At 41.8% G+C, this 15,966-nt stretch overlaps 1 protein-coding gene across 2 annotated transcripts; it reads left to right on the forward strand.

Annotated features, from left to right (window-relative positions):
• Positions 1-217: 217 nt before the first annotated feature.
• HUS1 (HUS1 checkpoint clamp component) lies at positions 218-15,341 on the forward strand. Of its 2 annotated transcripts, XR_504625.1 has the most exons (9): positions 218-289; positions 889-1,016; positions 1,111-1,287; positions 3,310-3,417; positions 4,773-4,847; positions 9,460-9,559; positions 11,199-11,318; positions 11,488-11,603; positions 13,945-14,017. XR_504625.1 is itself a non-coding variant. In XM_008062980.1 (8 exons), the coding sequence occupies exons 1-8, from the start codon at positions 238-240 to the stop codon at positions 14,025-14,027; spliced, it is 843 nt and encodes a 280-aa protein (XP_008061171.1). In that variant the 5' UTR covers positions 218-237; the 3' UTR covers positions 14,028-15,341. The 2 variants fall into 2 exon arrangements, 1 of the variants encoding a protein (XP_008061171.1); XM_008062980.1 differs by lacking the exon at positions 11,488-11,603 and having other exon boundaries at positions 13,945-15,341.
• Positions 15,342-15,966: the final 625 nt, after the last annotated feature.

The following is a 15,966-nucleotide window of genomic DNA, read 5'->3' on the forward strand; positions in this document are numbered from 1 at the left end:
AAAGCGGACCCCCATCTCCCCCGGGGCGTGGCTCGGCGGACCCCACCCCTCTTGGGGCGTGGCTTGGCGGCCAGCCCTCTTCCCCGGTCACGGCCGGGTGGATACCGGGCAAGAGCCGCGGATCCCCAGCGAGGCGGAACTACTGTGCGTGCCACCGCATTTCCGGGCGGGGACGCTGAGGGCGTAACACGAGGCCGCTGTCGATTGACGTCACCGCGGCGGGGCGCGGGCGCGGCCATGAAGTTTCGCGCCAAGATAGTGGACGGGGCCTGTCTGAACCACTTCACGCGTGAGCGAGGAGGCCAGAGGGCGCGAGGGGGGCCAGGAAGGAGGCCGTGCGCGCGCGACTGGGGCCCCGCGAGAGGCTCGGCGGGGCTGGGGGTGCAAGTAGGGGCGGCGAGAAGATGGGCGGGGAGGGGGGCGGTGGCGGTGGCGGAGGGCACTTGTGGGAGTGAGTGCGGGCAAGGGATATTTCTGACACTTTATTCTGATTACACTGCCTAATTTTTTTTTTAACTGACCACTGCTCCCATGGACATCTTTATCTGGCATTGACATTCCTGCAGTCAGGTCCCATTATCCCTCCGCCCTGACTATGCCTAAATCTTGGGTTCAGCTCAATGCTGCAGTACCCAGCGATCCATAAGCTTGTGTTGAATTAATGAGTGGCTTGTAGGTGCCTGTTTACCTACTTGAACGCTGATGGTGTGTGCCACACGCCTCCCAGGATTGTTGGGACACTGGTATGACATCAGCGGTATTAACAGTCCTTTTCAGTGTAATACCAACGTAAAGGTTTATTTTTCACCAGAAGTTCTGCGAGATAAACTGGCCTCCAGGATAAATGATGTGCATTTAAGTAATTTCTTATTTTAACTCTCTCTGTAGGAGTCAGTAACATGATAGCTAAGCTCGCCAAAACCAGCACCCTCCGCATCAGCCCAGATAAGCTGAACTTCATCCTTTCAGACAAACTTGCCAATGGAGGAGTGAGCATGTGGTGTGAGCTGGACCAGGTGAGCGGAAGCTCCTGATAGGCGTGCATACTCTGCTTACTGCTGCTGGAAGTATCACAAATGCCCTCTCTCACTTCCCATTTTCTTCCCTCAGAAGAACTTCTTCAGCGAATTTCAAATGGAGGGCGTCTCAGCAGAAAATAATGAGATTTATTTAGAGCTAACATCAGAAAACTTATCTCGAGCCTTGAAAACTGCCCAGAATGCCAGAGCCTTGAAAATTAAACTGACCAATAAACACTTTCCCTGCCTCACAATCTCGGTAGAGCTGGTGAGTAGGAGGGACAGGGTTTCTGAAATTTTCCACAAAAGGTCTTGGCCTCCGAAGAATAAAAGTAGTTATCAGCCTAGGTTTTTAAATAATATGTTGAAAGCTATTTGGTTTTATTCAAAATTAAAGATCTGGTACATAACTATATATTTTTTCCATTAGAGTTTCTCTTCATTTTGAAATAGCATGTGATCACACAATATTTTACTAAATTGCTGCCTTTTCCAAGCATCTCTCACATCTCTCTTTTAGTAGTATTGTTCCCTAGTCTAGAAGTCATGGTTTCTATCTACTTTAACCTCTGTCCTCTACCTCCCCTCCCTCATCTGGTATAATACCTTTAAATGACCAGTCATTCTTCATTAACACATCTGTCTTAGATGCTACTGCCAGATGAGTTCAGTACAGAGCTTTCGAAACTCTGAACACACACACACCAGAGTGGCTCTCAATACTTGTAGAATAAAGTTCGTATTTCTTAACATGACCAAAGCCTTTCACATATGGTGTACCCATCTTGGAGCCAAATTATAAAATATGACTCTCTGAGAGCTTCTCTGGATGTGTCTAATTTTTTCCCAACTCCAAGGCCTTGGTGATGTTGGGGCTTCCACTTAGGTCTTGTTCCTTCTCACTCTCTGAAACTTTATCTTCCTTAGTGCTCGGTATCAGTACTGTTCTGGTTCTGGCCTTCCGTTATCCTTACAGCTCTCCTTCCTTATATGCTATGTAATTCATTCATCTGTAGGTGAGGATTATATTCAGTTTCAAGCTGTTTATGGAAGAAGATTCCTCAACTTTTCTTTATAACTTTTTTTTACATTGAAAAATATAATTTATTTAGAAAGTAAATGAGAGAGAGAGAGAGTGGAGATTCACCTTTCCAAGGTAGGGGTGGGAACCAAAGCAAGGAAACATGGCGGCCATAGCTCAGAGAACCACATAAACACACCAGAGCTTAACAAAGCAATGACCTATAACTTTGTATTATCTTTTTGCGGTTAGGCAGGTCTTAGAGCTAATCAGAGTATTCCATGTCACAATATAAATTTTCTACAATTGCTTAAGGAAAAGCAAGAGATTCAAATAATACTTTTCTATCTAAAAGTGTGAGATACTTTGTTCTGTGAGTCTCATAGAAGCCCCTAGAAATAGATAAGCATAGCTAGGCTGTGGCTCATGCTTATAATCCCAGCACTTTGGGAGGCCAAGGCAAGTGAATTGCTTGAGCCCAGGAGTTCAAGTCCAGCCTGGGCATCATAGTTAAACCACATCTTTACAAAAAATTTTTTTAAAATTACTTGAGCATGGTGGCACTCACCTGTAATCCCAGCTACTTGGGATGCTGAGGTGAAAGGATCACCTGAGCCCAGAAGGTTGAGGCTACTGTGAGCCATGATCATCATGATCATGCCTGGGTGACAGAGTAAGACTTTGACTCAAAAAAAGAAAAAAGAAATAAGTTAAGCATAGTTTATCTTTTCAGCCATGTAGAAACTACAGCACCCTGAACATCTGTGTGCAAAGTTTGGTCTTTGGTTGCATAGCAGGCTTGCTTCTTTCTGCCTCTTGGCTTTACATATGCTGTTTCCCCTGCCTGAAACACTGTCCCTTCATCCTCATCTTCCCATAACTCTCATTTGGGTGGCATCTGAAACGTCACCTCCTCAGATAGGCCTCCCCTGACATCCTAGTCTAGGGAACTTCCCCCAAAACATTGGTCACTGCTGTGCTTTCTCAAGGCTCTAATGAACATCTTATGTAATTTCATTTGTTTATTTTCTTATTAATGCTTATATCCACTGGAACATTACAAACCATGTCTTATTCAGCACATTTCCCAGCTCCTAAAAGTAGAACATACACACCATAGTAGAACATGCACACCATCTGTATTGGTTGAATGGATTTTGAGTGAATGAATTGGGTCTGTTTTACTTAGATTTGGTGTCTTTTTTGTTCTCATTTTAAAAAATATTTACAACCTAAAAATATTGTTTTGTATTTTTTAATTCTTGGCAGTTATCTGTGTCAAGCAGTAGCCGCATTGTGACACATGACATCCCCGTAAAGGTTATTCCTAGAAAATTGTGGAAGGACTTACAAGAACCTGTGGTCCCAGACCCTGATGTAAGTGATACCTGTAGTCATGTTGTTCAGCACATTAAATGACATGATTTGAATTCTCTAATTTTAGTTGTAATCTTGCAGAATATTTTATTTGAAAGTTGTGTAGTCCTTAAAGTGATACTCATTTTGATTTGAATGTTATGTAGTCCTTAAAGTGATACTCATTTTTAAGGGAAAGTTAAGGAAAAAGTCAGAATATTTGCCTTTTGTTATTTATGTAAAGCATCTTAAAGCATGTTGCATGTGATAGAAATGTCATACTCTCTCCTAATGTCTTAATAACAGCACTTAAACAAAACAAAGTGGAAATAATACTTTGGAGGACAATTAATATTTATTAGTACTCTTGGCCTTAGGCACTATTTTGAGTTTCGCAAGACTTGATCGTTTTGCTCAGCCTGTCAAGAGTGATGTATAGATGTGTGTCAGAAAGCCATGAAGTAAGGAATTTCATGCCTTAAAGCTTGGGTTAACAATCCTGCTATTAGGAAACTCAGAACCTCTGAAAATAAAGATGATGGATGCTACAGGGCCCTTTGCTGCTTGTTCACAATTTATTTAAGAAGAAATTACAAAAATATACTGGGTTAAATGCCCTGGCGGTGCTAAAAAAATTTATATATATATATACACATTTTAAGAGGTATTATCTATGTATTACTTTTAGACTGCTGTAATCAGAAGTGTCTGGATGCTGATGGTAACCACTTTGAGCATCTCTTGTAATTGCAGAAGTCAAAAGTGACTTGTATTCATCTTTTATTATCAATATATATTGAGTATTACAATTGTAATACAGTTTTTCTTTTTTAAACATGTGTATACATTTTTTTGGCACCCTCTGTAGTTACTTTACTTTTACTAGAAGACTTCTACACTGATTTTGAGAAAGTCAACATTTTATAAAGCATATTAGTAACACAGTCTCAGATGTGATGCAGTGACTGCTCGCTATGTTTTTGCACAGAGTATGGAACAGGCTCCTGAGTCCTGGGTATAAACATCCCTTAGAGGAAGGCCTCCTGCTGAGTGCCTGAGTTTTATTCTCTGTGGACTTAGGGAGGACATCTCAGCTGAATACTATAGTTCTTTTTGAACCAGAAGAATGCCCACAGTGACGTGGTCACCGAGGTAACCAGAGGCAGGCATTCTGTTCTTTAATTTTGCTTGAATGCCCATTTGTTAATTAAATTGGTTTTCTTTTGATTTTTTGAAATAACTTTATTCAGAGATGTTAAAAACGATTCCACAGTTTTTGAGCATGTATGCATTCCAAAATTAACTATGGAGCACCTGTCATTACTAGAGTATGTTAATATTTTTAATACTTGTGATTTTTCTCATTGGTTTTGTAGGTTAGTATTTATTTACCAGTCTTGAAGACTATGAAGAGTGTTGTGGAAAAAATGAAAAACATCAGCAACCACCTTGTAAGTTATAACTTCTTTAAGACAACCTCTGAAGTGTTTGGTGTAGCCTACATGGCTTCTTGTCCTGGAAGGCATCTTCACCATGGACCAAAATTTGGCTGTTTTTGTGCTTACCCCACAACGTCCCACTCACCTGAATCCTAGCCTATGAAAACCTGGCCTGGTGTTGAGAACCCTTAGGTTGACAGTTGCCTTTAGAAACCTAATCTAGTACTTTTTAACTCTCATTCACTAAGGAAAGCTTTTATATTTGCCCTTAATCTTAGTGTTTATTTTTATAGTATATTAAGACTGTGTTCGGCTGGGCATGGTAGCTCAAGCCTGTAATCCCAGCACTTTAGGAGACCAAGGCAAGAGGATTGCCTGAGCCCAGGGGTTTGAGACCAGCCCTGGCAACTTGGTGAGACCTCACTTCTATAATATATCAGAAAAAAATTAACTGGGTGTGGTAGCGTGCACCTGTAGTTCCAGCTACTTGGTAGGCTGAGGCAGAAGGATCTCCTGAGCCCAGCAGGTTGACTCTGGGGTGGCTGTGAGTGTGCCATTGCACTCCAGCCTGGGTGACAGAGTGAGGCTCTGACTCAAAAAAAAAAAAAAAAATATATATATATATATAGAATACTTTCAACAGTTCTGCCTTTTCTTCCCCCTTATATTTTGGATGGACTATTACATCTTTTATCTGCTAACATGTATATACTTTTCAGTGAATCTCTGATATGACTGACAGTGAATTTGGAGTGGTGTATTTTCTTGCCAAGTGTCTTTCAGTGAACTAAGGATAAAGATGTGCCACATTATAGCAGCATTTATTCCAAGCAACTCTCACACTAAGCTGGTGGGCACTTTTATATTTCTGTTTATTTTATGAAAGTCTTCTACTGCCATATGTCTCAAGATGCCACAGCATGTGACAGTGGTGGGGAATTGGGTGGATTATCCTTGTTCACACTCAGGGTTATTCTGAATTCTTCTTTCACTCACCCCTCACAAAACACATTTGATTATGCCCCTGAATCTTAAAAACCAGCATCCACCTGACGAAGCATAAACTTTTGATCTTTACAATCTGCCAAGCCACCTCTGCAACCCCATCTCTGTTCCACCACCATGTCCTCCCTTTGGAATGCTACTGTACTCTGGCATTGGCCTACAAGGCTGCTTCCTTTTCTGTTCTGTTTCTTTGTCATTTCACACATGGTTTCTTCTCTCAGTCTCCGCAGAAGATACTTAGCTATTTTTGCAGTTCATCATGGACCTTTCCCCACCTTCCTGCTGGAAGCCCCTCCTCTGATGAGCCGTGTTTTCCGATGTACATGGTAAATCACCTGCTGATATCCCAGAGCACCTCTTAAACTTCCAGTTTCTTGAAAAGGAAAACCCCATTTTAATCATCTGCTCAATGTAGAATTGTCACTCAGTAGGCAGTGATAAGTGTTGCATGGATCTGGCGTGAAATTCAGCTTCTAGGGAATCTTTGAATCACAAAAATTTTTTGAAACCTTATTTTTTTGTTCATGGCTGTTTTTTTCTAGAATTTTGCTCACTTAAGAACAAAGCTGTTATTGGGCCTGCCCAGCTTAAAGCTTTTCCTTCATAACTTAATCCTTATAGAGCTCATTTTAATTTAAAATATGTTTCCCATGAAGCGATGTCACTGTGCTGATATTGGTGTCCCCTGTGACTACCATGATGTTGATCCAGTTGTTAGGCTGGCTTCCTCTAGGGATACCCTGGGGAGTTCCAGAGAGATTCAGAGAGACCCTAGAGAGAAAAGATAGGGCAATTAATTGGAGGATCAATTTGTTTGTTCTTTCTGTTCACTGGAGATGAGTCAGCAAAGTAGAAAGGTAAAAGGGTAGCTTAGAGAAAATCATCAGAGATGTTTTGTTTTTTTCTAGAGTGATTAAAAAACATATAGAAGTTTTGTGGAGTGGCTACTGTAGTCTGGAAAGTTAGCAAGTTAGAGTAGCTGAGTACATAATGAGATCTACCTAGGTAGCAAAATTCTGTATCTGAATATTACAGGTAATAAAATAATGGAAAATTGGTGTACTTGACACATAAAAAATGTCCACCTACACATCAGAAGTGCTCTATTCCTTATTTCCTTCATTTACTGCAAGATGTGACTGAGAGTGAGTTGTGTATGTGACCCTTATAAGAGCAGACAAAGGAGCAAGGACTGCCAAGAATCTACATCATGTTCCAAGATATTGCTTCTAAGCTCTGTTATGCATGTAATCCCCTGGGATCTGGTTAAAGTGCAAGTTTAGATTTGGGATTTCTGGGCTGGGGCCTGAGACCCTGTTTCTGACCAGCTCCTAAGGGTTGTCAATTCTGCATACCTTCAGACGACATAAGTATCAGTGATTTGCGATGTGTGCTGTTCCATATTGTACTTCAAATGTTATCTGAGAAACAGAGCTTCACAGGATCAGCTTAATGATTGAAACGAGAGTTGGAGGTTAGGAATGAGAACCTACATGACATGGAAGAGGGGAATGGTTGGAGCCACACACTTGGGTTCAGCTTCCAACTACCCTGCTTGGCATGGGCCATCGTGCTAGGATACCCCAAATGGGAAGAACAGTGCAGCAGTGACGGGATTTTACTTTTTGTAACTTTAGAGATAATTAATATTAGATGCCTGGTGTAATTAGTCAGCATATGACAAATGGTAAATAACTATTATTAAGGAAAATTATTGAAAGACGATCTTAAGAAATCAAATGTGTTGATGCACTGAATATTCCAGATAACTGAATTTGTAAAACAGATGTGAATGACTGACCAGTGTTCAGAGAATTCATTGTTTGTTAATTTCTTCAATAAGAGTTGATTGGATGCTGCCAGGTGCCAGATACTGGGTATAGTCAGGAGTGAGTTGGCATCTAATGTTCTGTTACTCAGATTGGAAGAAAGCATAAGAGAGCATTTAAATCAGAAGTGAGTCTAAAACCACTGCAAGCTGCTTTCTTGAATAAGTATTTATTTGTATCTGAAATCACTGGTTTTTAAAAACAATGGGAATTTACAGATCTTGGGTGTATGGTTATTTAAAACAATCACACATACATCATATGTTAGATTCACAGTGCTCCAGTAAGCAGTCCACAATATTCATAAGGTTGGTTTTATGTATTTTAAATTCAGATTAAGGAGGATGGGTTAAGAAAAATAACGATATATTTTTGGGTTGATGAAAAAGGTTGAAAAAGACTATTTCTCATTCAAAGGTGAGTTTACTAAGTTATGCAACAAGTTAAGTTTGGAGTACTGTTTTTCTATTTAATGTCAAAAGCTTAGAAATAAAAAGTCACCCAAATTTTTAAAAAAAAACCTTTTTGTTTAGTTTCTGGAATGAGAAATGTTCACTTCAGCAATTTTAAGGAATAAGAACGAGGAACACTCAATTGTATTCACTAGACATGGACTCAGAAGCAGAGCTGTGCAGTTCTGAGGCACTTGGATGGTGCCTACAAAATAAGACCTCTGCACTTACCTTTCTAGTTGCTAGGTGGCACTCTTGTATCACTGGTTAGGCAAAAGATGGGTTGGGCTTTGACGCTGGGCAAACACCAACATCAGTAAGAGAAATACTGTGTGCTATGGGCAGGCTACCAAAATCTCCAGCCACGTTGTGGCATGCATTTCACGTTTAGTTTCCATCCATTTAAAAGAACCACCTGGTTGGTGGTAGGCGAGTGAGCTTGAATGGAAAGCAGTCCTCTGTGACCCATCGGGAGAGTCCCAGGTCAGGAAGGACAGGAGTAGAAGAAAGGAGGAGAAGTGAGGGAGAGGCAGAGGCCTGGTAATGTGGACATGTAGGGTTGGCACAGCCAACCTGGTAGCAGCTTCAGACTTTTGTGAATTTGTTCTCATAGTCATTTATTTAATTCTAAAGGCCTTTATAGTTACATTAACTATATAGTTATGGCAGATGGTTTGGCCCATTTCTAAAACTAAGGAACTAACTTCCACATTCTTTTTCTATTCTCCTTTTTCCATTTTGTGATGGTTATATTATGTCTACATTGTCATGGCATAAAATTATTACACATTCTGTCCTCTTCACTCCTATTGTTTGGTTTTAGTTCTACAGGTAAAAATAACTCACAACTTTTATGCTTTTTATACCTTCCAACGTCTCGTGCATTTTTAACTTCTCTAGTCTTTGTTGTTGTTGTTGTTGTTATCAAAAGCTTATTCTCTAGTTTATCACTCAGGAAGGATTTACGGGAATAAGATTGCATTAGATTTCACACATTCATAATGTCAGTTAGGCTCACTGTACTGCATTGTCTCCTAATATATAATATTGGTGTAAAAAGACTGTTTCCATTCTGATTTTGTTTCATAGCTTGGATTTATTAATTTGAGGTGGGGTGGGGAGGGCTGAATACAGTAGGGGTTTTTCTCCATTTTCTTAAAATCCAGCTGGCTCTGAAGGCCTTATCTTCTCTGTTGCTGATACCACTTGGGCCTCGGTTCCCTCTGAGGTGTTATGAGGTCTTGTGGGGTTACCTTGTCATCTGGAAGCTAGTGCCAATGGGTTTTTTTTCTTTTGTCTTTTCTTTTTTAAGACTATGTAAAATTTTGAATTTCGCAGATTATTGAAGCAAACCTAAGTGGAGCATTGAACTTGAAAATAGAAACTGAATTAGTATGTGTTACAACTCATTTTAAAGATCTTGCAAATCCTCCATTAGGTAAGTTTCCTAGAGGGTTATATTTTGCTTTTAATTAATTGTTTTAGATAACTTACCTGTTGAGGTCTCTTAATGTAAAAGAGTTGAGTTTCAGTTGCCTTAGTTTCATGCTTGGGGAGAGAACAGAGGGACTGAGATTGGACTACCTAGCCACTGGGTGAGGGGCTGTGCTATCAAGCAGCTGAAGGATCAGTGCAGAGTCTCCTTCCTTCCTCTGTGGGATTCAGGTCAAGCTAAATAACTTCCAAGACCCCTTCCAACTCTTCAATTTTCGTCTGCTCCTAAATTTTTCACCTGGAATGGTGTTAGAAAGGTAGTTGCATTTCTTCTTTTCTCCTCCTTTAGTCACTCAATACTTATAAAATTAGATCAGCAAATGCAAAACTGTTTTCACTTGGTCACATTTTAAGTCTCATACGAGGTAATAAGGACATTGGATTCAGTTCAATAAGCAGTAAAAGCGGGGGCAGTTGGATAGCTTGGTAAGTCATAAGCTGAAAGGAGTTAGAACCATAGCCAGAGAGCTCACAGTGGGTGGCAACACAGTTACAGAGGCTGCCTGCACAGGGAAGCAGGCAGAGGACCAGGGGACGAGGACCTGCTGATGCTGGGAAAGCATTTTTGTGGTACACATTTGTTCCACAACAGATCAAATAGGCCTTGCAAATTCCTCACTTTTAGAATTAAGATTTGTTGCCACAAGTTTGCTTGAATATAAACAGCATAGCATTGCAAGAGATTTTTACTGTAGTGTAGGGAATACAGTAGGGAATACTGTTCCAGCAGCATGAACTCCATATAGATAAGACTATGATAATATTGTGTGAAATGACTTACTTGGTGTCACTCATTTTGTTTATTTTAATTAACAGAAGGTGGGTGGAACTTATCTTTGGACTTTTCCTTCCAAAAATTGAAAGAAATTTTTTTTTTTTTTTTTTTTGAGTTGGAGTCTCACTCTGTCGCCCAGACTGGAGTGCAGTCTCGACCTGCTGGGCTCTGGCGATCCTTCTGCCTCAGCCTTCCAAGTAACTGGAACTACAGGCACGCACTACCACAACCAGCTAATTTTTTGATTTATTGTAGAGATGAGGTCTCGCCAAGTTGCCCAGGTGGGTCTTGAACCTGAGGGCTCAGGCAATCCACTCACTTCAGCCTCCCAAAGCACGGGATTACAGGCTGAGCCACCGAGCCCGGCAAAATTTTCTTTTTCAATTCCACTTTCGAACAAAAAGTCTTGCATTAGCTATATGTGTATGGTTCAGCTATTAAATACATAGCGCCAGTCAAGGGAAGCAGCCCACAACCCACCTGTCAACGCAGTGTGGCTATAAGTTTTCAGGGCTAACAGAGTGTCCAGGGGTTGTTTCTAATAAATACTAATAAATACAATTATATTTGACCTAAAGGGGGAGATTGAGTCATATTTCAAGTCCCTGTAGGTGATGATCCCCTGGAAATTGTCATAATATTTTAAATAGTTAGGAATAAATGCATGTTTAACTAATGAGATTTATAAGTTGTAGTATTTGTCTGTGATACTAAAATTAGTGGTAAGGTGAATCATTAAGTAAAATGCATTGAGTATCTCTGATTTCCCACAAATACATTGTATTTTAAAACATTTATGTCCTTTTAGTCTCTGAAAGTACTTCTCAAGACAGAAATCCAGAACAAATGGCTGAAGTGCACATAGATATTAGGAAGCTCCTACAGTTTCTTGCTGGACAACAAGTAAATCCTACAAGGGCCTTATGCAGTGAGTTCACTTCTCTCTCTCTATATGTGTGTATGTGTGTGTGTGTGTATATATATATGTATATATATATACTTTTAAAAAAAATACTTGAGTCAACCCTAGTTTAACAGATTGCATGCAGTCTCATAAATGCAAATAAAGCTCAGTTATGTGGATTCTCATGTTCTAGGACAGTTGGGTCTTTTGAATTTTCCTGGACTCACAAGTACCTAGAGGTAGCAGCAAAGAAACAACCCCTGGACACTCTGTTAGCCCTGAAAACTTACAGCCACACTGCGTTGGCAGGTGGGTTGTGGGCTGCTTCCCTTGACGGGCTTGCCCAGAGAGACGTGCAGGTGCAGATCATCCTGCCTTCTCTGTGTTCATCCAATTTTATGTACTCAGAGGCTCACATACCGTTCTGTTTGGATTTAAGCTTCTGCTCGTGGTATCTTGTTTTCATTCTGTGGCTGCCCTGACGTGTGCCCACGGCCTGTCTCCCTCTGAGATGCTGATGACTAACAATTGTCTGTTGATTGTGGCTTGGTCCCATTGTCTGAGGTTATACACCTGCTCCAGCCCGCTCCATCCCCTCACCACATGTGAGAAAGGCATTACTTGCTAAGAGCTTTTTGAGGCTTTTTTTGGTCTCCTTGCTACTAAAATTACAGCAAACAAGAAGAAGCTATGGTTTGGATTTGACGGTCCACCTTTCGTGGAGTATCTCCTAGGCTGAGCCTGGAGCAGAGCTGACAGAGAAGGACAACCCAGGCCTGTACCTCATAACCCTTCAGATGTGTAGCATGCTTTAGAAAAGGAACAGAAGAGTCTAGGTGGCTATGTCAAAGACCAGCTTTTTTGAATTGAGAGATACAAAGAGAAACAGGAGAGACCAGAGAGGAAAGATCATGAGCGAGGCAGTGGGGGTTAGGAAATTAGGAAAGGCATCAGGTGGAGTGATGGGCACAGATGGTGATATTGCCAGAGGAACAGCTGCCTGGGGTGGAGAAGGAGAAGCTAGAGTAGCCCAGATTGGGGAGGGGAAGCACCCGTGTCTACTTTTGCTGCATCTTAAACTTTGACATTGATGATGTTGGTTTCTAGGGTTGAGTATGGTGGGAGCTACACTGCAGTGCAGGATCTGTGAAGGTAGAGGAAAGCACTTCTCAAAACCCTGATATGTGGAAAGCACCTGGGGGTTTTGTAAAGCAAACTCTTTGTTCACGGTTCTGGGCAGGCCTCTTGGCTGCATTTCTAACAAGCTTCTTGGTGAGGCCTAAGTTTTTGGTTCTGACGAACACAGTGTGAGTAGTGAGAGTATGACATGCCCCTTCTCTGTCCCTGAACTGCACTGCATCTGTCCTTGAACTTGGCATTTTGGGACCCTTCTGAATAATCAAAGCTGATGAAAAACACAAAAGAGTCCTTATCAGCAAAGGTGGGTGACTGGCCACGGGCAGTCTCTGAAATTTCACTTTGCTGAATACCCAAGTATAGCAGGAAAAAGGGGGACCAGCAAATTGTGATACAGCAAAAATTTAAAGATCCTATGTTGAACTTCTCATATCTTTTCCTTATCTCCCCCAACCTCCTATCTTCTTTATCAGCCTCTTCCAGTGTCAGCTCAGCTGTCCCCACCTCTGGGATAGGTCTCTGCCATATTCAGTCTCACTCTGCCTCCCCTGTGCCACTGCAACATGTCTCCTAAAGAACATTCGTCTTCCTATTTGTCTTGTGGTCCCTTTCCCAGCCTCTGATTTTCCTGGGGTTGGTCTCTGCTGCCTGCTCACTCATGGTTTCTCATCACTCAGTCACATTTCCTGGCATGCCCTCCTCCTTGGCTACAGTGCTGCAAATCTCTGTGCTCTCAGTGATTGTCACACCTCATGCTCCCCCCTGCTTTCAAGTGCACTTTTCTTCCGTGTGGTCTTATACCTGATTCCTTGAATTTTGCCTGTCACCCAGCACAAGCTTTTCAGAACAGCTTTCCCACCCTGTAGCTGTTTTAGGCATCTGTCTTCCCCAGGAGCTGTAGAGACACAGCCTCTTGGTCTCACAGCCACCACAGTGGAGGCCACATCATGGCTCCGGTGCAGGCAGCTCTCCCCGGCAAGGACAAGAGAGGAAAAGTTAAGCCACCTGGGCCCTTGGTGAAACACCCAGTGGGTTGGCTTCCTGGCAAACCACATTTACCCAAACAGGAGGCTTGCAGGACCCCTGAAATGCAGGCATCCATCCTGCACTGCAGTGTGTGATGCAGCTTGCCCCAGATGTTAGGGAGACCCTGGACCTTGACTTTTCTTAGTACACTTTCTCCACTCACTGGTGGGAAGCTGCTTCTCCCGCCGAAGGACACCGGTTTGGGTAAATGTGGTTTGCCAGGAAACCAACCCACTGAGTGTTTCACCAAGGGACCGGGTGGCTTCACTTTTCCTCTCTTGTCCTTGCCGGGGAGAGCCGCCTGCACCGGAGCCATGATGTGGCCTCCACTGTGGTGGCTGTGAGACCAAGAGGCTGTGTCTCTACAGCTCCTGGGGAAGACAGATACCTAAAACAGTTACAGGATGGGAAAGCTGTTCTGAAAAGCTTGTGTGTGACAGAATGTGTGTGCTGCACTGGGTCTTTAAGTGGACTTTTCTCTTCCCAGATATTGTGAATAACAAGATGGTGCATTTTGATCTGCTTCACGAAGACGTCTCCCTTCAGTATTTCATCCCAGCACTGTCCTAGCAGCTCCTTGCCCTGTCTTGTGCGTGGAGACTTCATCAGGATGGAGAGCCATGGGTGATGTGTTCCAAGTCATTCATCTTTGTCCTCACAGCACCACAGATCAACACCCTGTACTCACTTCTCCCTCTATAGTACTTTGACTGAAAGTCAAATTGATGAAGCACAGTTGGATAATTGTACTACTTATTATTCATGTGTGTTTTGTTTTTAAGACATTGAGAAAAGCTAGAGTTTTATTCATACCTTAAAAAGCAGTTTCTCGTCGAAGTTGTGAAGACCGCATGTGTTTAGAATTTGTGTAGTAGCCAGAATTCACAAAGGTGTTACCTATGGTGTTTGGTCCTTTTCCACCAGGCAGTCTCTAGCTCAGCACAGTGTGTAGCACATAGTCAGTGGCCCTTACGTTCCATTGTGCTCCCTCTCCTTGCAGCTCAGTGACAGAAAGGACAGCCTGTCTCACCTCTCCTGCTGCTTTGTTTACTCAGACCATCATGGGGAGTCACTGGCAGCATTTGGAGCCTGTGTCCAACTTGCTGAAGACTTGATCCCACTCCCCCTGCGATGCCTGGAGAGCTGGTCCAGCCCACACAGCTCTTGTCTGGGGGTTCATTCTGCCACTCCAAGCAGTTTCTCCCTGGGGCCAGTTTTGGTCTCAGGTTATGTTTCCTTATATTTCTTTCTTCTACAGTGCATCAGGTTTGTGATTCTGGAAATAATTTTAGAGTAGAAACAAATGAGACTTCTAAGCCAGCATTTGTGTTAAGTGATGAGACCATTATTTCTGTTTATATATCAAAGCTGGTTCAGTACTGATAGATATGCTTTCTCATTCTCTCTGAAGTACATTCCATCATAGTTCCTATTATAATTGAATCTTACTTGTCCTGTGGAGGTGGACATCATAAACATTATCTTAATGTCACATTACAGAGTTGACACCTAAGGTGCTTAGGATAAGATGAAGAAATGAAAATCCAGCAAAAACAAAACTTTATTTTTTGGCCTTTTCCCATTATTTGGTAAATCCAATGTATTTGTATTACTCTTTTGATATTTAACAATGTTAGTTTGAATAGGATGGAATTGTTAAATTAGAGGATACCATCTTAATTTGTAAGCTGTCTTCTCTTTGGCTTGTAATGAAATTAATTCCAGCTGTAGTGGTAAAACTTAAACATCATGATGCAAAATGAAGTCAGATCTGAAAGTAGTTTGATAACTTAACGTTTCTGTCAAAGAAAGTGTGTTAGCAACTTAAACTATTGCTGTATGTAATGTTTATTGTCAAATACACCTGATTTTGATGATTTTTCAGATGGCTCAGGATTTTATCTCAGTGTGGCGTGCATCTAAAGAAACCTTAGTTGGAATCCAAGAAGCTGGGGTCTGTTTCTGGTACTTGTCACAACTTGCTGCTTCGTGTCTCCCAAGCCTCTTTACATCTCAAAGAACTGAAAAATGATAGCAAGAGCCAGTAGGAAACCACAGACTTAAACAGTGCAGCTTTAATGAATGGTCTACCAAGGTATATTGTGTCAGATCAAGAAATAGCAATTTGTTTAGAGGAATGAGGAGAATTTGAAAAGTTAACATACTTCAAGAATAACATCTCAAGGTGCCGAGATCTCTTTTTACATAGCTTTCTAGATTTTAGAGATATACTTCCACTGGCTGTGATCATGTAAGAAATTGTGGTCTGTGGAGTGCTGTCCTAAATGTGGTACATAAGCTGTCCACACCTTGCCTGCATTGGGCTCAGGGCCCCTCCTGCCTTTGGTGAGCACATCTTGAACTGAGTTTTGAGGCTATTCTGTGCTGGGTCAGGGACACGTAAGAATTCCTAGTCCGGCTGCTTATGGCTAACATCCAAATGGCCCTGCTACTCTCCTCCAGCTCTTTCTTGATCCAACAGGGAACTGCTTACTCATAGGTCTCCAGA

Source organism: Carlito syrichta, unplaced genomic scaffold, assembly GCF_000164805.1.
Source record: "Carlito syrichta isolate Samal-C Ts95f unplaced genomic scaffold, Tarsius_syrichta-2.0.1 Scaffold306292, whole genome shotgun sequence".
NCBI lineage: Eukaryota > Metazoa > Chordata > Mammalia > Primates > Tarsiidae > Carlito > Carlito syrichta.